The 23042-nt window shown below is 41.0% G+C and overlaps 1 protein-coding gene across 2 annotated transcripts in view; it reads left to right on the top strand.

Annotated features, from left to right (window-relative positions):
* The window catches only part of LOC148018942 (neurochondrin family protein), a 117102-nt gene extending 96278 nt beyond the window's left edge, over positions 1 to 20824 (top strand). For both annotated transcript variants that reach the window (XM_087701428.1, XM_087701429.1), the window contains one exon: positions 20277 to 20824. In XM_087701428.1, coding sequence (XP_087557554.1) covers positions 20277 to 20358 — 82 coding nt within the window. In that variant the 3' untranslated portion in view covers positions 20359 to 20824. The remainder of the gene's footprint in view (positions 1 to 20276) is intronic.
* Positions 20825 to 23042: the final 2218 nt, after the last annotated feature.

Genomic DNA, 23042 nt, shown 5'->3' with positions numbered 1-23042 from the left:
AGATGCCACCCTTGCCAGTCGCAATGTGTTGATATCGTTTCGTACAGCCAGGAGGCTTTTCAAAATCCCTTGTGGATACCATGATTTATGGGAACAGCTTTTGCTAGTGCTCTAGAGCAGACAACTGTTTCCTGCCCTTGCTTTGGATCGTCCCTGGCAGGACTGGGACCTTGCAGGTCGCTTGAATTTGGAAAAGGCCTCAGCTAACCAAGTGTATCATCTTCTGATTAAAGATCATCAATGGCTGGTTACTAAAGCTAATACTGTATGGGGATTGCGTAAATCTCAGTCATGGTGGAAGGCAACTGTGATGGAGGGCTGGATGAACAAGACACCTTTCAAATGCAAGGTCTTTCTTTGGAGGGTGATGATTGGTGGTCTTCCTCTTGCTTCCGCCCTTTCTAAGCGTTGAATCTCTAACGGCAATTGTTTCTTTTGCACCACCAGTGTGGAATCGGCCCGTCATCGATTTATTTCTTGCCCTCTCGCTAAGAATATCTGGTCACTCTTGTCAGCGGTTTGGCGAGCAGTGGTTGGTTTCTCCCTAAGCCCTTTTGATTGGGTTTTTGTACGGCCCAAATACCCCACACCGGCACAGTCGCATATGAAGATCTTGTTTCACTTTCTTAGATACTGGGGCTGCTGGCACAATTGGACCACTCGGAATGCCTTTCTTTTTGATTCGGCCTCTAATGTTCCGGGACATATTGCGAGGCTTAGAGGTCTCCTGCATTGGCAGTTAGATCTCATTCGGCACTCTAACTTACTCCCTCGGGAGGACTTACTTCCCTGGCATATGGCAATTTCCTCTGCGTCTTTGCCATGACTTTTGTAACTCGATGGCTTAGAGCCATCGTGTATCTTGTAATTATGTAAACTTGTACCTTTTTTTCGTAATTAATACAATTACCCTTTATGAAATAAAAAAAGAGAGCTGAAAAAAATAGATTATACTTGCTGAACTGAAAGTAATAGGGTGATAGTACCTTAGGTCTTAAGGTAGACCAAAGCCTAACTTAACTCAAGTTAGCTAACTCTAGAACTAACTCTATAAGTGGTGACACAACTTATTAATGTATTTGTGTTCACACTACAAACCAACTAACTAAAACATTGGGCACTGCCCATAGAATTGACAAAGCCTAATAAGGAGATGGGACCAGAGGCTACTGTAATGGCAGGCAGCTTGTAGGTGGGGAAAGAAGCTTTAAATAAGTGCACAAGAGTTGGATGATGATGTGGGGAAGCTCAAGAAGGGAAACGAGGCTTTGAAGGAGTATCCAGGGGTCTCATTCAAAGTCTTCAAATCCTTAGAAAGGCCTTCACTCACATGTCCCAACTCTTTTGACAGTAATAGGTAATCACTCACTGCATGTACTTCTTGTTTCAATGGAACCTTAACCACCTATAGTAATCTGAAGAGGGCGGCTGATAATTGTTGTGCTATTGTGAAACTTTGACAATGGGAATGTACCTACACCTAAACTTGAAAATTGCATAGGCTTCAAGACTTGAGGGATGTGCAAAGTTCATCCTCAAGCCGGGTTGTGCACCCCTTCAGGTTCATAATCAAGAAGGGAGGGTCATCTCACTATTGTCTTCCCAACTTGCCTAGCATGGGCCTTTTCCTCACGGGAATCAATATGGCAAGTACATTCTAATGGCTAATCAAACAATGATGCTATGCATTGACTAAAAAAGCCTTTGAATTCTTCAATGAAATGCAAGTGGGTAGTAGGAAATGACTAAATTTAAAGGGCTATGGATAGGGCATTACCCTTTTGCAATGACTCACTACTTTTACAATACTTCAGTTACCATTTTCATCATTATTTCTGTCCTATAGCATCAATGTTCAATCATCCAACAAAATTCCAAGTTAAGTAGACAGTGAATAGTATTTACGCGCATGCTATTATATCCTCCTCCAATCAAACACAGCTTGTGTTTTTAATATTAAAATATTTTAAAGCTTTTTGTAAGTTTAAAAAGCTTTTCATTTTAAAATGATGCTTTTGTACCCTTCAAGGATTTTTTGTGAAAAAAAAACCCCAAGTACTCTCTAGGCTCTAACCCTTCATCCCAAACACATTTTTACCTCACTCATTTAACAGTTGATAAACACATTTAACAAAGTGTTTTTCCTACACAGAGAGCAAACAGCTGGGATATAAGTTGCAGTCTGATATTGAGACAGCCACGGATGCCTTGGAAGATCCTATAGTGACTTGTCATTTGTAGCCTCTACTTTTCGCTTTTGAGCATCCAAAGCCCACACCTCTGTATTAGAGGTCTCTCTCTTCATTTCCAACAAGCCCTCATAGTGAAAATTCAGCCACATGCTTTGTACTCTCTTATCTATCACTCATCTAAGAAGCACTTTCTACTTATTTTGATCTAGTCCAAGCACTAAAGAATGAAAATGAGCTTGCTGCTTGGAGTATGCAGAAATTAGGGTTTCAAAACCCTAATTTTCAGAATCGCAGCAAATCAACCCTTTTGTATATGGTTCAAGCACTTGGTTCCTGTGGTTTGTTGCAATAAGTTCCTGTAAAGGACAGGAGCCGGTTCCCCTCTCAACATGGTATCGACTCTCTTCTTTCTCTCTCTCTCCCCCTCTATCTTCTAATTTTCATGGTGATAATTAATCAAGTTGGTTAAGTTCAAAGTATTGTCATTCTCACATTTTTCTTGCACTTAACATTTGCATACATAGAAGGATCAATTTTTATGTCTTTGGCCTTCTCTCTTTGTATCGTGTGTTTTGGACACTAGCATCCTAAAGTTGGTTCATAAGAAATTCATTAATTGGGCAAAGAAGCAAAGAGGCAAAGTCAAAAGTAAAAAGAATATTATAGAAGTTGTAAGAAGAAAGCAAGCCCAATGTAGTATCCACTCATCTAAGTCTCTCTCATGTGATCAGTTTGGGCATGAATTTTGCCTCAATTTTGAGACAAAAATTCTGATAAGTTTCAGCTCAGTTTTTGTTCAACTTGAGAACCGTTTATGGTCACTTTTTGGATCACTTGTGCATCAATTTTTGCGCTGATTGCTGGTCAGTTTTTGCAATGAGTTTGTGATCAGTTTGGGGTCACACTTGCAGCAGTTTGTGATCAGTTTATGCTCAGTTTTCAATGGTTTACATCTAGTTTCATGGACAACAGCATATGTTATGATACCATTGATGTTTTAGCCATGGTTTATGCTTGGTATACTATGGTTTGGTTTTGTCAGATAAGTTGAGCTCATGAGAAATGGACATGTCACATGATAATCTAGTAATGTTTTTGAGATTCTTTGAGTCTTATGTTATTTATGTTGGTTGGTAATTTTCAGCATACATTGGGCATATGGAATGGTTGAACAGCAATGCGCAATGTTGTGTTGACTATGATGCCCTATGAAAAATTCCAGTGTAGTACTTTGCTTTTAATGCATTGGCAATGCAATTGAGGACGATTACAAGGATTCCAAGGGAAAGGGCTGTCATGAGGACATGTATTTTTGAAACCTCACTTAACATGTGGATTAACTTTTAATCACATGATTAAGTAAATGTTACACATGTGAGGTGAACTAGGGTTAGAGTAAATTTACGAGCTTAGGACCCGAGGAAATCACGAGATATCAAAGGCAAAAGTTACTATAAGTTTTGCCGCACAGGTACTTGGTGGTATTTGGTGCCAGTTCTTGGCCTAGGTCATTCATTTGGCCATGAGTGTTAGTTTTGGTGACACTAGAGAAGTGGTGTCTAGTGGTACCTAATGCCAATCTGATGGTCAAAGATGACACAGAGTCACTCGGGAATGGAAGTTGCCTAGGCAATTTAATTATTGGCCAATCAGATTATTTTTCAGGGCACTGAAATAATGATTAGATTAATTTTCAGTATTTAAAGACTGAAAAATGTCTTTAGAGGCTAGAGAGAGGTATTTTTAGGGGATTCAGCTTGCGAGAGAGAGGGAGATGTTGTTGGTCTGATTTGCAGCCATTGGAGGACCTTCTAAGGCAGTCAGGGGCTAGAGAAGACCAATCAACAGCAGGTGATAGCATCTACAAGCTGTTGAGACAGGGCAGTAGCAGTAAATGGCTGATTTTCTTTAGTTCTTTGCATCTACAAGCTGTTGTGGCAAGGCAACAACTACATTTGACTGATTTTCAATCATTCTTTGCGACAAAACTTTGAATTTTCTCTCTACAACTCTCTCTCTCGTCTCCCAGCCATTTCACAGCCTTGCTCCGAAAATCTTAGCATTTGGACCCTTGGAGGCTCAAAAATTGTAGATTTCTCTATTGTAAACCCTAATTTACAGAGAAATTAGGGTTTAGCAGTAGCCTTTGAATCTTCTTCTTCAATAAAGCTAAAGAAATACCGAAAGGGGCGCCAATTTTGGGGCCAATCGGGTGTGCATTGTCCAAGATCAGTAGGTAAATTTGTATTTTCAGATTTGCATTAATTGTTTGCTGCTGTAATTAAGTTGTAATTAGGAATTTACCACTTATCCACGGAGGAAGGCTGGTTACAGGGCACCAAATTGAGGCATGCGGATGAGATAAGAATAAGGTCTGGTTAAATGAGAAATGAATGAGTGGAGTGAGGGAAAAATGCTGTAAAAAGCCAAATTGATGTCACAACTAGTACACTAGTTGTCTAGGGCCAAAATATAGGTGCTCAAACTAGTCCACTCACTAACTTTCATCGTGCCGAAAATGAAATCCATTGCTGTCACCTCCATCCAAAGTCTCTAGGAGTGATAAAATGATAGATAAACACAATATTAGAGCTCTAAATGTCCTTGTCTGACTCAAACTAAGTCTCATAGGTGGGAGATGACACGAGACACATGATTGCTAACACGGCCGGGAGGGGAAATTGGTGAAGAGGTATATAAATGACAAACCAAACTCTAAAAGTACAATGGAGAAAAGACAATCATCTCTTATCAAGTCAACGTTCATGGTAAGGGGGAGGATCTATACCAATGCTATCAAAGAGGAAGATGAATTGTGTAACAAATAGGATGGATTGTGTGACAAATTATGTATATCCATATAAGGTGGATTGTATGACAAATTTATTTGGGGAAGATGCAGAAACTAGTTCTAGTAATGAGTCATCTTTTTGTCTAAAGGTTGTGTGGAGTCTAATCCATGTCATTTTTTCATCTAGCTTCACAATGTCCATTTTGATTATCCTATCTAGCTTGGAGTGGTTGAGACCAAGGTTGGGGCAAGCAAGGTCGTAGTCAAAGGGCGGGAGTGCATCAATCCTCATGCATATAGATCTAACCAAGTGCACATTCTAGGCATACCAACATTAGGTGTCTCCCTCAACTACTAACTACCAAGATGAATGAGTATCATATGGGCTTATCTCTGTTGGGGAGCTCCCACATATGCAGTATAGAAAGGTCACTACTTGGAAAGGAGTGTTGGCATTTGGGGGAGTGACACCCATCTCAACTGTGCTTATTAGGTGTGGCACATATGGCTTGCTCAAGATCATTTATCCTATCATCATGACTAGCACTGCATAATCTGTCAACCATCAAATAAATCTCTCTATCCATCATGCGAATGTTCTTCTTGACAGAAGCTTGCCCATTCTTGTGTACAAAGATCAAGTCCCAAAAAGGTTTGATGTAGGTTGCTGCTTGATGAAATAGTATTTAATTGTGTTTATCTTATAAAGGCAATGCTTTTGGCCTACCAAAGGTAAGCCATAGTGTTTGTTTTCTGTTGAGTGATATTTTTCCACCTCTCTATAAAGAAATGTCTATCTATTGATAACAAACACAATCATACAACAAAGCACAAAACGATAAAGAACACAGTTAGGGTTAGGGTAACTCAAAGACAATGATCATTAAAGAAGATAATGAATGAATGCTAAATATATACGATGCTCAATGTAGCAAATATGCTCTGCAAATGTGAAACACTGTCTCGTGTCTCTAGGCCCAATCAAAGAGTATGAGTTGGAGAGAGTATCGTACTCTAACAGATCCCAAATGGTAGTAGACAGCCTCAAGAAGTGTCTACTAGCAGCAAATACAACTCTAATGAGGGCCAGATTATGACCAATTGGCAGACTTTGGCACCATTCATATGCATTATATCCTCTCTCTCTCTCTCTCTCTCTCTCTCTCTCTCTCTCTCTCTCTCTCTCTCTCTCTCTTTCTCTCTCTCTCTCTCTCTCTCTCTCTCTCTCCCCCAAATCCCTCTTCCTCTCCCTCTCCTCCCTTCTCGTCATTCTTCTCCACAATGCTTGGGCCTCTTCATGACCTATCTTTCAGTTACACATTCTATGTGTGAAGGCTGATTTTATATATAATTTTATATGAATTTTTTTAATGAACATACGGAACAATGTATTTTATTCTTAAAATTTTTGTGTATGTTCCATACCGCACATATTTGCATATTGAACGTATCATACTAACTATACAAAACCACCTTGGCCTAGGCATTACCAAATTTATGTCACCTGATCCCTAATGGCCCTTGGTTGCTATCGCATTTAAGAAGTGGCTGAATTTCGCACAAAAAATTGACCTCTCTCTCTCTCTCTCTCTCTCTCTCTCTCTCTTTTCGTAATGGATGTTATATTTATAAAGTACTAAACGACAAAAGAGTTACAAAAGTCATGGCAAAGACGTAGAGGAAATCACCATATGCCAGGAAAGTAAGTCCTCCCAAGGGAGTAAGCCAGAGTGCCAAATGAGATCTATCTGCCAATGCAAGGGACCCTTAAGCCTAGCAATATGTCCAATTGTGCCAACAGCCCCAGTATCTAAGAAAGTGAAACAAGATCTTCATATGCGACTGTGCCGGTGTGGGGTATTTGGGCCGCACAAAAACCCAACTAAAAGGGCTTAGCGAGAAACCAACCACTGCTCACCAAACCGCTGACAAGAGTAACCAGATTTTCTTAGCGAGAGGGCAAGAAATAAATCGATGACAGGCCGATTCCACACTGGTGGTGCAAAAGAAACAATTGCCGTTGGAAATTCGACGCTTGGAAAGGGGTGAAGCAAGAGGAAGACCACCAATCATCACCCTCAAGACCTTGCATTTGAAAGGTGTCTTGTTCAACCAGCCCTCCATCACAGTTACCTTCCACCATGACTGAGATTTACGCAATCCCCATACAGTATTAGCTTTAGGAACCAGCCATTGATGATCTTTAATCAGAAGATGATACACCTGGTTAGCTGAGGCCTTCTCCAAATTCAGTCGGGCTGCAAGGTCCCAGTCCTGCCAGGGACGATCCGAAGCAAGGGCAGGAAAGGGTTGTCTGCTCTGGAGCACCATCAAAAGCTGTCCCCATAAATCACGGTATCCACGAGGAATCTTGAAAAGCCTCCTGGCTATACGAAACGATATCAACACATTGCGACTGGCAAGGGTGGCATCTGCAACTGAAGTCAAGCCCAAACGTGCCATGCGGTTAAATTTTGGTCTAAGCTCATGTTTGCCTTCCCAAGAAAGTAATCGCGAGGCTGCCAACAATTCCAGTTAAAAAGAGTTAGTAGCTAAGCGGTCCTCCGTTGGATGCCACTGAGCCTTCTAGAGAACCAATTTCCAGGAACATACCAAATGAGCAAGCAGGGATGATGAAGGACTAGAAAACCGAGAGTCTGCATTAAGAACATGCCACCAAGAGCTCCGAATTTGGGTATTACCATGCACAAGCCCGTTACCCTCAAGAAAATAACGGGCTATAAAGACCCACGGGTGATGATCCAAGCACATGGCACGAAAAAGGGACCAACGGAGTGCCAGCATATGAGTTTCGGCGTCCAAAATAGCCCCACCACCCATGCGTTTGGGGATCTACATGCATGCGACCAAGAAATCCATGAAATGCCTGCATGCAAGAAGTCCTTCCATAACATGAAACGAACGTACTGAGTAAGAGCATTCAATGTAGTAGTAGTCCAAGGCAGCAATGGCAAGAAATATGTAAGCATTGGCAACATAATTGTCTGAGCCACTTTGAGGCAAACATGGAAGGGCCAAGCCTGTGACTTCCAATACAGAAACTTAGCTGCCAATTTCTGTGAAATCCACTCTAGTAGTTGCTTTGGCCGAACATCAACACCCAAAGGGTACCCAAGATGCCTGACAATGGAACCACGGGGAACAACCATTCCCTACCAGTCCAATGACTACAAATTTGACTCCGTGCAACTGAGAATGGCTGATTTCAAAGCATTGATATGAAGACCGGAAGCATGACCAAAGAGAGTCCAAACATCTAATGCTTTACGAAGATTATCCTTGTCCACACGCAAAATCATAAAGCTGTCATCAGCCAAGGATTGACTAATGAAGTGCTATCCAAAAGAAAGAGACAATCCAGCCAACTGAGTAGAAGCTGCCATATGAGATAACATCGAAAGAACCGGATGAGTCGCAAGGGAAAAAAAGAGAGGACTCAAAGCGCAACCCTGTCTCACAGAGCGTGCAAGGACAAATGGCTCGGTTACACCACCATTCGGCATAACTCGCGAAGAAGCCGCAGCACTAATGGTGTAGATCAAACGAGACATCGGAGTACCAAAGCCCATAGTAGACATAAGTTCTGCAATGAGAGACCAGTCTAAATAATCAAAAGCCTTTTCCAGGTCCAATTGAATCAATACCACCTCCTGATTAGTCAATAGCCATTTGCACATTTAAGACATTATGCAGAATGTTTCGGCCCTTAATGAAACCATATTGAAGAGGATGCACAATGGCAAGAAGATGCTTATGGAGCTGATTCGCCATCACTTTGGAAAAGATTTTATACATAGAACCCATCAAAGAAATTGGTCGCCAATGTTTCAACATAGACGGCGAAGGAACTTTTGGAAGCAGTTTCATAAGTCCTTGCCATGAGGAAGGCATGAACCCCGTTTCCCAAACGTACTGAAACATAGCCGTCAATGGTTTCACCAGTCGGGTAGCAAAAACCTCAAAGAATTCATTGATGAGACCATCCCAACCGGGACTTTTATCCTTGGGCAAGTGTAACAAAACATCCATAACCTCCGCCTCACGAATATCTGTCTCCAAAGTAGTTTGCATATCATGTGGAACCTGATTGCGGACCAAATCATAGAAAACTGAGCGAGCATGAGTATTTTGGTCAGAAGGTGAAGAACTAGAACCAAGAAGGTCTAGAAAATAATTCCTACACATATTCACAATAGTTTGAGGATCAATGACCATTCGACCTTCTACATCCTGGAGTCTAGTCATATTCTCTCGAGCAGGAGATGCATGGAGAGCTCGAAAGAACTTATGAGTCTGACAAGCACTATCTTGCAAATTCTCAGTCAAATTTTGCAATTTGGCCTGCTGATAAGATTTCAACTGAAACTCTTTAATAAGATCAGCCAAACGCATAGCCAATGGCAACAAAAATACATCATCTGGAATCTCCACCAGTAGAGAACGAACCAAAGCCAGTAATTCCTCCGCTGCTTGTCGACGCCGCCGACAAAGGGAGGCATGTTGGATCCCATACTGCCGAACAATCCGTTGCACATTAGAGAGCAATCATTCAAAAGAAGCATTGCCCTCAGAGGAGAAGTTCAATAAAAATCTATCAATCAATTGCTGTATATAACCCTGAAAGATTGAATGCTTCAAATAAGACGAGTTGAAAGGCAAAGGGAGTCTATTCAAAAATTGCTTAAAAGGTACAATGGGTTGTACAAGCATCTCAAGCTGTAGAGGAAAATGGTCCGACAAGGCATATTCCTGCAACACTTTTATTTCTAGCATCTCAGGAAGAAAAGCATCATCGTGCATGATGTATATGCGGTCCAGCCGCGACCATGTAGTTGTATACTGTGCAGAATGAAAAGTAAACCTTGTAGAAGAAGGGTATAGCCATGATCAGAGATCTTACTTAAGTACGGTAAGAGCAAACGCATTCCACACACGGCTTTCCGGAGCGTCCATCACCGAATGCTCTAATGTGGACTATGAAGGATCGACACACATATTAAAATCCCCCATAAAAAAACCCCGTCTGCCAAGTGACAAGGAGGTCTACAAAGTATTCCAAAGATCCCAGCAGGATAAAGAGTCATTTGGAGCATAGAGCCCAAGTAACCATAAGATCTCTCCTTCAAATAAAACTTCAATCACCACAAAACGACCATGTACATCATTTTTAATAAGAACAGGCTAATATTTCTCATGTACAATCATAAGCACACCATAATAATGCATGGCATGTGTCCCTGTATAAAACAAGCGAAACCCATGGCAATCCACAACTTTTCCTGCTTCACCGTGACTCTTGTGCTCAACAGCACACAAGACATCCCACTGATTCTCATGCAATAAACTCCACATGGCATGTATCTTATTGCGAGAACAAATGCCTCGCACATTTCACGTGGCTATCTTCATGTGTATTCAAAAAAGAAAATTAGGAACGAAGCAAAGCTTGCCTCGATTTAACCTTTTCTGCTAGAATGTCAAGGACTCCCTCATCTAAAAAATCAGCTAACACGGCAAAAGAGTTTTGACGGCCGGATTTAAAGGTAAACAATGTATCCACTGTCTTGGGGATGGAACGGGGATAACGACGATCCCATGGGGTAATCACGTTACCTCTAGCATCAAAAGCCAACTTAGCAGGTGGATCCTTTGGACCATCTGTATATACTTTCCTAGTGGGCTGATTGCGAGGAGCAGAAGAAACCATAGCATGAGTAGTGTGCTCTGAAGACAACATATCTTTCCTACGCATATAAGTACGCAAGGAATCTTGTGAAGCATTAGGCACAGTATCCACCATGCCAGCATCAAACCTTTTACCTTTTTTGGCACGTACATCTACCCAGTCATTGTCACGGGAATCCAAACCCGAAACATGTTGTTTGCCTTTATCCAAAACTTTAGGTGGCTGGGTCGCATCCTGCAACGGAGCATCAAGTACCATATCTTCCATGGGAGGCAAAACATGCTCAACATCTGAAGTCGGTTGCTTCGCTAGACATTCGGCCATAAAATGTCCCAATTTTCCACACGAAAAACAATGCCCTACAAAGTTACCCCATTTCAAACGAAAGTGCAAAGGATGCATGCCAGAGCAATTAAGACGTAACCAAGCAGGCCTTTTCCGAGCAGTGTCTCATAATATACACAAACGGTTACGATTCGTGGCCCTTAGGCTCGAGGGAACCAAAACAGTGCCCACAACGGCCATGGCATCCTTTAATAGTGGCCAATAGACAGTCGGATAGTTTTCCACTTCAACCCACACCTAGGATTCGCGTTGAAGCAAGCGCTGAAAATCTGCCATTGGGCACCATGGCACAACATGGACCAAACGACGATCAAAGAACAATGGCAGTTTAGTCAGCAGATCGGCACGCTGCTTCTCGGATTTCAACAGCACCTCATAAAAACCTCGGGGCCCAACAAAAATCTCTTCAACACACTCCCCTTTTAGTAGACTTTGCAGCCACTGGCGAATATGGGAAAGCATTGGGATCCTATCAGTGAAGAAGAGTATAATAGCACGTTCATAAAACACTGAGAATGAGCGCAAAACATTTTTAGGATCCACAGTGGCTTCTAGAACATCTTCAGTTTCAGAGTCAGAAAACACTTCATGATTATGTTGAACATAATCACCAAGCAGAGTATTGGCAAACTCCAACAAATGCTCCCAGTCAACATCCTGAGAATCCACAGAATCAGAAGCAACCTGAGCATAAGAATGTTCTTGATGATCCATAGTATCTTCTGAAGTATGCTTGGTGCGTTTGCCCCCGCAGGTTGGAAGTCAGGACCAAGTGGCATCTCCTCTGTGCAAGGAACCATATCCTCTGGTTTCTCTGTTTCAGAATCCGGACCAAGGGCTGTCACCATTTGGTCAATAAAGGCCATGTCCAGACTAGCCATGTTGTATCACCACTTTAACAAGAGATCTAAAGCTATTTGCAAGGCACTCTCTCTCTCTCTCTGCACGTGACATGTGTGATCAGGCACTCCCTTTCTCAGACGATGTCACTTGCTGGCTAGGGTTTACTGCAGCGCGGCGCCAGTCCAGATTTAAGACAAGCACGATCACGAGAACAGCAGGACGGTCAAATCTGGTGGGCATCTGCAGGGTGAAACGTTATAGGGCAGGAGATCGGCGCTTCAAGTCGCAGCTCTGTCCAACAGCAGGAGGAAGAGAAGGGCACACGACAGATCATTCTGTGTGTGCAACATGGCCAAATGTTCTGGAGCAGGGGGTCAACGTTGAAAGTTCTAGGTCAATCCAATGGTGTGTGCAAGTCCATCTAGTAGCAGGGAAGTCAAGACACAGGCCAGACGGTGCTAAGGTCGAGACGCACAGGCGACAAGGGGCAGAAGGTCCGCGCTACCAGTCCCTGCTCAATTTGACAGTCAACGCAAATCCTCACGACAGGAAAAAAGGTGACACAGAAGTCAGACGGGCGGCATTAGGGCCAGACGCACAGGCGACGGCATCCTCTCTCTCGACGTTCCATTCTTTGAAATCCTCTCTCGCTCTTCCGCCATTCAATACGGTACCACGTGCATGACTCATGCAAAGGTTGCAAACCATTGGGGTCCCAAAGGATATACATTGGTGTAATTATACATTGTATGAGATAGTGATAGGTAGAGTATGAGTGCATGAACCCACAACAGACTTGGTGTCTAGCACGGTTGGTGTAAAGCAAGGCTGTTCACTCTCTCCTTTGTTGTTTGGATTGTACATTGACGAGATTTCAGATTACATACAAAGATGGGGTGCTTGGCTAGGGTATTGATATCAAATTTGTTATATGCAAACGATATTGTGCTCATTTCAAATTCACCTGAGGGGCTACAACGATATCTGGATGCATTGCATGTGTTTTGTGAAGAGAAAGGCATCAAGATTAATCTTGAAAATACTAAAATTATGGTCTTTAACACCTCGGCAGCTTGGGTGACATGCTCAGAGCATCACTTTATGTATGACGGTCATTAGTGGAAATGGTTAGACAATATATATACCTTGGGATCATTTTCAAAGGGCCACAGTTTTCATGGAACAAGACTTCAGAGGCTAGGCTTGCATGGGCATATGTAGCTTCGGGCATTCTAGAGCGACAATGTGCACACATACAGTTCAAGGAACCCTGTACCAAATTGTGGCTCTTTGACACTTTAGTTATCCCCACATTACTCTATGGAGCAGCCATTTGGAGCCCAAGCCTTTATCATACTAGACGGGCGCCTCTCATGGACTATAACGGACTTGTATAACATTATGATGGCTAGGAACATATGGAGAGACCAATTGGTCATGATGATGGCACGTATGATAAGGGCAAAAGCCTCAGTACCACAAGAGATCATCCGAGCAGAGTTGGGAGCAGCACCCACGGTAGTGGAGGCACTATTCCATGCAATCATCTTTCTTCAAAGGATATGGTAGCTCCCTAAAGACCGATACCCTAGGCTAGCTTTGGAGTCTTCAAGACAGCTTGTAGCAGAGGAAGATAGACAGTGTTGATATGCACATATGAGCACGTGGTTGAACTTGCATGGGATGAATATAGACAGATTGCCATCGTTCAATTACAACCTTGATTGTCCCACTTTGAGTCTCAGCTATTCGAAGTTGAATAGAGTGATCAAAGCAGACATCACTAAAGTGGAGACAGAAGAGGACTTGGTCCAAGCCCCTTTCCTATTAGGCATGAAGATGGTACAATACCAATGTCACTTCTTACAGCTTTCCCATGATGGTTTCATAGTGAGATCGATATATATGGATACTCAACTTTCTCACGGGCTTCAATTTGCTATTGGACAGATTCGCACCTCATCACATCAGACGGTGGTGGCAAAGGCAGCTAAAGTAAAAGGGGAATTTGAGGGATTTATGAATCCCTCCATAGTAGCCATAGGTGTAGCCAAAGGGGTAACCGTGGGTGTGCATGTATTGGGAGAGACTATCTCCTCTTGAGTTTGCACCATACTATAGGATACCTTCTCCAATGCCTTTGAAATGGGGGAATCCTTCTTGATGATCTCATTGGCTACCACTTGAGGGATCTTCAGACATGGACCACATTCACCACCTATCTTGGACAAGTGGATGAGAAGCCGTATCATGCTACTTGTTTGGACCTTTCCGTAATACTTGCAAATCCAATGATAAGCATTGGTGCAATTCGTGGCTTTCTCAAGGTGTGAGATATGAAGAGAAAAGGCTTCATGAAGGGCTTTAGGCATGGTGAAGAGATGGAAATGGAGATGGAGGTGGTAAGAGAGGTCAAGGTGTAGACAGAGAAGGTGGTAAGAGAGATGGAAGAGGATGTGGTAAGAGAAGGTGGTATGGAGTAACTTGTAAGTCTTGACTCTTAAGATTAAAGAAAGGAAGAGGAGGAAGAGAAAGTTGGAAGTTGGAAGTTGGAAGTTGGAAGGAAAAGGAAGAGGTGGGAGGAGAGGAAGAGGAAGAGAAGGTGGTAACTTAGTAGAGAGGAAGAAAAAAAAGAAGAAAGAAGAAGAGGTGGAGATGACTTGTGAGCTTGACTTTTGAGCAAGAGGTGGAGACTTGAGGATTGAGGATTGAGTGGAGAAGGCTTGAAAGTAGAGGGTGGAGATTGAAGCGGGAGAGGGCTGTTTATAAACAGTCCCAGCCAACAATAAAGAGTTGCATGCATTCTCAATAGGTCCAAAAAAACTTGAAAAGGGGCAAAAAAAATAGGTAGAGAAAAACAGCAAAAAAATTCACAAAACGGTCAGAAAATGGCCAAACTTTGACTATGGAAAACAATGCTCAATGGTCACGTGGGCAAGTACAGTCCGGATCTATGGATCTAACCGGACTAGATAGAACAGACTGCATAGTTCCATCCGCAAATGGAATGCAACCTTGAATTTGCCATAAAGACAAACGCAAATGTGACACTATCTTTGATGAAGTAGGTTTAGGAATTGGCTAAAAAGCTAGTGCAGTGGGCTGCACTATATCCCTCTCATCAAAAACTCTCTCTCTTCGAGTAATTGCCTTGTTTGTCTGAGGATTGAACAAGCGAGACTTTTGCCTTGGAGGAGTATCCTACAAAAATCAAGAGACCGGCTCGGGGATCGAGCTTTTCTATCTTATCATCATGCGTGTATGTAGACACAACACCGGAAGACCTTGAAGTGGGAGATATGAGATCAAGTACCAAAGAATACCCTAAAGGGAGTCTTATGAGGGACTGTTGCAGTCGGGCATCAGTTGAGGATATACACTAATGTGTTAATAGCCTTAGTCCATAGGCTCTTAGGGAGTTTTGCAGCAAAGAATATAGAGCATGCCATGTTCATCATTGTCTGATTCCTACGCTCTACATCTCCATTCTGAGAGGGGGGGCTGGTAGAGGTTAGCTAGTGAGAGAGTTTGTGCTCGTATAAGAACTCAGAAAACTTGTGGGAGATAAACTCACTACTGCTATCACTCCTCATAGTACCTATACAACAACCCATCTAATTTTGCACAAGACACATCCAAGTCGAGAAGTATGTGAAGATGTCAAATTTATGCTTTAAGAAAGACATTCATATATGTCTTGAACAATCATCCACGATAAAAAAAAAAGTACAATATGCCATTAAGGGTAGTAGTGAATGTTAGCCCAATAAGATCGCCATGAATCAATCTAAGGGGCTCCTCAACTCTGTGTTTTGTCTTTTGAGGAAATGATGTGCGGTACTGCTTCCCAAGCTAACATACTTGGACAGTTTAAGACATGGAAGGTCCTCAACCATTTGACAACATGATAGCTTGTAGACAAAGCTCTACCCAAGGCATTCAAAGTGGAAATGCTAGAGTCACTTGTTGCTCGAAGGGTCTTGTGTGGTGGCTAAAGTCCAGAAATGGTGGAACTCAGAGTCCTCAGCAATTTGCTATGAGAGGAATCAAGTTATCATATAGAGGCCACTAGGTTGTACCATACCATGAGCAATCACTAAACTGGAGGAGTCTATGACCTCGATTGTGATCATAGTAAAGAAAACTACTCGTCCCAATTGGCAAAAGTTACTAAACAAATAAAAGGTTCACCACAAGTTGGGGCACATAGTATATATCATCTAGCGAAACGAGATCTCGGCCTTTGTAAGTGTCAAACTTGACGCAACCTAGAACATGGATCTTGTTTGAGGAGTTATTCCCACATTGGACATTCCTAGTTGAAGGGGTGTTGGAGACAAAAATGTCCTGGATAGGGGTCGTGTGATGGGTGACTCCACTATCAACAATTCAAACAAGTACAGATGTACTCACTTGGGTAGAGTGGGTTTGTGTAGTCACCTTGTTAGAAGGTAACTCGTAAATATGAACTAAGCTCGCGTCTCGTAATGTCTCGATAGAGACAAGGTGGGTCTATGGTCCAACAGACCAGTGAGACATGTCCTTTGGAGTTAAGAATGAAACTGGATGTGATGATTGGTAGGTGGCAATGTGGGTTTGAGTCCTCCACTGCCCCTGATTTTGATTGCAACCACCTTGCCTTCCTTGTCAGGAATTACACAATTGAGGGACGGAGGTCTAAATCTTGGGTTTTGGTTGGGTGCCTTTTGCCTTTGATCGACACTCATCAAAATGGCCAACCTTTTGACAGTGTTGGCAATACCTAGTTTTCCTAGGTACATTCTACTACCTAGGTTTTGCAATTTGATTTTTGTTTTTGGTTTTGATTGTGATTTTGATTTTAGCTATGGCCCTTATTGCCTTAGTGTCCCCATTGGGAGGTGGTAACAAGAGCTTGCTCTAAGGAGAATGTACTATGAAACTGATCGAACAATCGAGCATAATGTAGTAGCTAACACTCGAACTCATAGAACATGGGCATAGTCGGCTATGAGATCACTTGAGAAGGAAATTGAAGTATTTCTTTGGAAGCTTGTTAAGGAATAATGTGACCTCATCTTCAAGGGATTTAGGAGCCCCTGTGGTGGAGAACTAGGTGAGTAATTACTAGTATTCAGCCAGCTTGACATTAAGGCTATCCTAGTCCATGATCCTAAATTCTTGGAGCTCATGGTGGAGATTCATACGACAGGCTTTGAATCTCAACAGGTCCTATCCCAAGCCACATAGCAGTTAGTCAAGTGTTTCTACTACTCTAATGCAAGGTCAAAATGTTGTAGTTGTGAATGAAATTCTAGTAATCCCTACATCAACTCAACAATGGCGGAGGTGTTTCCAGCCTTTCAAAAATAGACAACCTTGTATTTTAACTTGTATGAAACAAAGCGAGGGTTTGGTTGGGGTTCCATCCCTTGCACAATGTCCCACAAGTTACTGTGAATCTAGGACATGGCTCATCAAGTTTGACTAAATAGGGTGATTAGACCTGTTAAAACAAGTCTCGTTAGTGAATGGATGCTTGGCATAGCCTTGCCCAATTGTAGGCTAAGGCAATGGAACATAACCAATCCATCCACTAGGTACAGCTACCTACACATATAAGCCAAACATGTGTGAGATGGATGTTGAGCCTCCCCTATAGGTGCATCTAGATTCTATACCACTGGGAAAAGAAAAGAAGCGGGTGAGATGGATGGGAAATTTAATTGAGATGATGTAATGTGTGAGTTCATTTCTTTGATTTTTAGAATTTAATCTTTGAAATTCAAATGTGAATGAAGACAAAAGAGAAGCATGAGATATTTCGCCTATTTCAAATTGACCTTCAGAAGCAAACTTGAAGAAATAGTAGGAGAAAAAACTTATAGAAGGGTTTACAGATTTCTTCTTATAAGCATCTCTTCTTATGTTACATAAAGATACCAATCCTCTTAAGGACTTATTGTTGTGGATTGATTGCACAATACCTTCTTTCTCTTATGTATTAGCAAAATATTGCAAAGAAGTAGGAACCAAATAAGATGAAGTATAAATAGTTATACCTCACACTAGAGTGAATGGAGGGTTAGAGAATAGAGGCTTGTACTCTATGTTGGTTTCTCCAATGGAATGGCTTGTCCCATTTGGAGTGTCCATCCTTCTTGCAAAATGAGTAGATCATGCACTAAATCTAAAGGGGATAACCCATGTTTACCTTCCATTAGGTCTTGAGCCTAATGCATAAGGATAAGGTCATACTTGGCTCATGTAATCTCAAATGGTATGTAGACTCCATGGTAGTTCGACGTCTCTCCTCTTGTATTGGATCCTTGCAAAGCAAGTTGTGAGATCCACTCCTACTCGGGTCATTGCGCGGAGGGTTCTAGAGATTGAAGTGGTGTGGAAGTGTTTGAAGTCATTTTTCCTATGTCAACCTGTTTTTTATGACAAGCTTTCCAATCAAAAGCTCAAGTTTCTTCAACAAGTACCTAGCTATAATACCATGCAAAGGAATAATTGTCTAAAAATAACAAACACAATCGCACAATAGAGCACATACTAATAAAGAAAACAGTTAGGGTCAGGGTAACTCAGAGACAATGAACACTAAAGAAGAAAATGAACAAATGAATGAATGTTAAGTATATACAAAATTTAATGCAGCAAACACACTATGCGAAGGTGAAATACTAACCCTCAAGCTCCCATGTCCCTAGGACCAAGACAGAGAGTATGAGCTAGTGAGAGTATTGTACATTGACAGATCTTGAATCGCAGCAAACAGCCTCCAGAAGTGTCTAGCAGCAGCAAACACGGCTCTAATGATGGCCAGATCAATGAGAGATGGGCAGATGGGGGCAGAAACAGCAAAATCTTGGTGATCTAATGATGTGGCATGCAAGCCAATGTGCAGTCAGCAAAATGCAGCAGAAACTGACCCATGGCAGGCTGTATGACAGCTGAAATAGTCAACCACAGGGCTCACAGGCCACATGGCAGGCTGGCAATCAGCTAGCAGGCTTCAAACAGCAGTAGCAGATGATGATTTGGTAGAAAACGCTGCACAGCAGGCACCAACAGCAAACAGTAGTGGACAGTAACTCGAACTGACATATCCTCCGTACAAGTGTGGACAGCAAAGTTATGGTGCCAACAATCTGCAAAAACGAGATGAGACTGAGCAGTGGGTAGGTTGTCTATTTATAGATAGATGGGTCCTCCCAAATTAGGGTTTGACTTGTGGGACACATACACTCTCTAGGATCTTGTCTCCTTTTAAAGAAGTTTGGTAATTTTGAGTTTTGGGGAATGTAACTAAAGAGCTAATTAAGTGAGAATGCATTTTTAGCTCAACACTCTCCTACCATCCTCTCTCACAAAGTGCATTTATGTCTTCTTAGTAGCCAACGCATTGTATATTGTTACGTTTCCCAATGTGCATTTGCTTTTTTTAACTAGGCTTTCGTCTTCCAAAGCCTTAGTCTTTTCACGTAGTGCACTCTCTTCTAGTGGACCCCATTCCTAATAACTATTTATAGTCTTCCAAACAGATTATATGTAAGCCATTTCTTTGCATTTGTAATCCCAGTATGGTACTTCAATGCAGCACTTACCTGCATTTTAAGTGTACCAACGACTGAATTCAAATATCAAGTAAAGTCCACATTACCTTAATATATTTCTCAATGAGTAGCTAAGGTGAGATCATTGTGCCATTAGGTGACTTCAACAATAGACATCTTCTGAAAAAACAAGTTTTCCTAGCTCTTGAACAAACATTCCACTACAAATTCTGCAAACAACTTCTTTTTCAAACACACTACAGAATCTAAACTTTCGATTACAACATTCTGCCCTTGTTCAGATCACTCAATTATAGGCTGGCTTATATCTTAACTTTTCCTGCTATTTCAACCTCTCTTTTGGCAGGCCACAGGTCCTGTGATTTTAGTACCTGGTTAAAATATGGCATGTTCTTGTTTTTGCAATTTCAACTGAAGGAAAGCCTAAAGTAGTGGAACTCTCTTTTTATAAAGCCAGTTCTTGTTCTATATCTTCACAAATTTTTGTGCTGTTTAAATTTGTTCGTTCCATAGCAGCCAAAGATTACAGCTTGTTCACATCCTTTTTCTGATTGGCTACAGCTTTAACGATCAAGTGCACCTGTTGAGCCTTTAAAACACTCTTTAATAATGTTTTTGGATGCTGATCTGATGACTCCATTTGAAGTTCGAAAATTTCCCTCTCTTAGTTTCCATCTCTAATCCTCATTTGAGTTCAAAAATGTGTTGAATTTAATAAGGTTTTTTAAAGATAACATTCGGGCACAGGAAAGAAGGGACAAGTTTTTGGACAATACTCACTCTTTTTTTGAACTTATTTCTTTTTTTCTTTTGCATCTGTCTATGTTGCTTTGTAGAAATTTGTGGGAGATAACTCTCAGAAACAATACGACATCTCCAGCATTGCATGGACTGATAATTAGCCTTCTTGATGACTGATCTGTACACTATATTTGTAAAGCCAGTGCTATTATGTGTTTCTGTTGGAAAGAACAGATTGCCACTCTTGTTGTACATTGTCTTATCTTCTTCCCTCTAGAGTTTCTCTGATATTCTTGTTATCGAAACAAGGAGGTAAAAAGAAGACTACGATCAGTGGCCATAGTTCTTGTCCTCCTTAACAGTGAATATTTCTCATGTTAAGCATGAAAATATTTGGAGTATAACCAAGGCCAATTTATGCCTCTTCTATTAGAAATATCCAAATCTTTTGCCATATTGAATATACTGTGGAGTGCAGCAGACTTTCATGACCTAATCTATTATGTCCTTGGACATTTGGATGGGCACTAGTAGCACACGTCACAGTGGTCACACTAAGTCACTTCATGACCACTGCTGTGACCAATGCTACTTGTGCCCATCTAGATGTCAAGGACATAACGTAATCTTTTCCACAATGTGCATGAAATCATTTGAACTCATGCATCAAATGTTGAAATTGTTTTCACATCGTGTCAAAAAGAAAAACATGAAAGACTTATTGCATTCTCAAAAACAAAATTTCCACACTAAGCAAAGGAATAGGTTGTGAGCATGACTACAAATTTAACCTTTTCTCCAACTTTTCCTTGGATGGCATCTCTAGTTTAAGGAAGTGGTCCATAATTTATCTACAATGAACTGATTTTCTCATAACCAAATCAAATGATTGCAAATTTTGGCACATCTTAGAATGTGATGATCTCATGCTACTATAAAGGTTCATTCAAAAGTTGTAAATTATAGACCTAAATAAAACAAGTGGAGAGTTTGAAAAACTTCTGATGAGCTAGTCCGTTAAAGGATGTTATAAAATGTGAGTGTGTGATACTGTTCCCTTGAATTCCTCTATATAGAATGATACACGTAAATGCAATTAATATATTGACATTAATAAATATTTGTAGAATGTTTATTAGTTGCTTGACAAACAAAAACATTGCATATCCATGATGGAAGCAATTGTTATAAGGCCTTTATAGCCCTTACGAATAAAGCTATGATGGCATATGGTGTACACTTGTGTGATGGACCTTCCAAATTAACCATGTAATGGCTTACATTGGTGTGTTGACTCCTAGATTGATTTGGCCTTTCATTGGGCATTTCTATAGTGGGCAAAATATATATATCAAAGCATCATTGAGTGATTTATAGTTTTGTAACATTTCTTACGGTTAAAGCATTATTTTGTTTGCCAAGGTTGGTCAATTGTCGTGCAATCAATTTCTTCTAGATATGTGTTTTTTTTGTCTTTTTAGGAGCAATGCTTGTGGGTTCTCTTTAAGTGCCTCGACAAATACAATTTTCCATATGTGAAAACTTGAGGGTATTTGAAGCTAGTAATGCTTTGGGCACATTGAAATGTAAAACTAAAAGAACTTAGTTGAAAGCTATGGGGAAGGTGTATTTTTTGTGGGCATATAGAAGAAATCAAAGCTTATGTATTATGACTAAGGTAAAATGCACCTTGCCTCAATTTAGCGATAATTTTGCACAAAAGATGCATATTTTTTAGCCACTTGAAGCTATGAAAAATTCTTGTATACTATATGTGTAAGTTTAATGTAGCATGTAAGGAATGTAATTCTTTTATACATTTTGGGTTCTTTAAATATTAAAATAATGTATCCTTGCATGTCACTTTACTAATGGACTCACATGATTGTCAATTGATATGTAGCTCACCAAAATACTATAGGATGAGGAGGAGCTTTTGAATGAGAAGTTTTCCAACCATCAACCTACCTTAGTGCTACAAGGGAGGCCACCTCCCATGGACTAGATAGTTGAGGAAATATGAGTACTTGTGTTTGCAAGATTGGATTGTGCTATTCATAATCCATACCACAATTCCCCCAAAAAAGGCACATCATGAAAGAAAACCTAGGCACATCATTAATCAAGGATGATGTAGGAAAGTTGATGGTATGGAAGAATGTTTGACTAGTCACATAGGGCTACTCAAAAGTAGAAGGGTTTCATTTCCATGAGACTTTTGCACCCACATGACAAATCATCAATAGTTGTGTTACACTAACCTTGGTTGCTTTTGTGTCTTGAAATGACCACCTACATGTGTGAACAAAGTTTTAAGGTATATGGTAAAAAGAGAAAGGGATCAAGATTAAGGTGTTATAAGCAAAAAACACTCCTCAAGGGCATAGAACCATTGGGTAGACGTATCTTTCAAAAGAATTAGGCTAAAATTGATTTTGTTGCTAGCTTGCATGTAATTTACATAACATGGCAAGTAGGTGGTCGTGGTCTCATATGTAGATGGCTTGACCATAATGAGACATCACAAGCAAATATTGCAATGGATAACAAGGTTGTCGGCTTTAGAGTTTGCAATGAGATATTTTGAGCTTGTGCATTTTTTATTGCACATTGATGTTTCCCAAAGACTTAGTAGAATATTATCTACTAGTGAAGGAATGCTATCATGGAGATTTTGAAGCCATTCAAGGTAATCGAGTATAAACAATGGTCTAATCTAAGAAAGTGAAAGTAAATATAATCACTACTATGTGAAGCTCTTAGGGAGTTCTCTACATGTATGCAACACAAATCTCAACTATGTAGGAATCTCATCAAAGCATGCATCAACACTAGCATGGGAAGCTCTTAGGGAGTGCTCT

Source organism: Lygodium microphyllum, chromosome 20 (assembly GCF_053477565.2).
Source record: "Lygodium microphyllum isolate KBCC chromosome 20, Lygodium_microphyllum_v1.1.10, whole genome shotgun sequence".
NCBI classification, from domain to species: domain Eukaryota; kingdom Viridiplantae; phylum Streptophyta; class Polypodiopsida; order Schizaeales; family Lygodiaceae; genus Lygodium; species Lygodium microphyllum.
The sequence above is the reverse complement of the archived record's forward strand: the minus strand, read 5'-3'. Positions and strand labels throughout refer to the sequence as shown.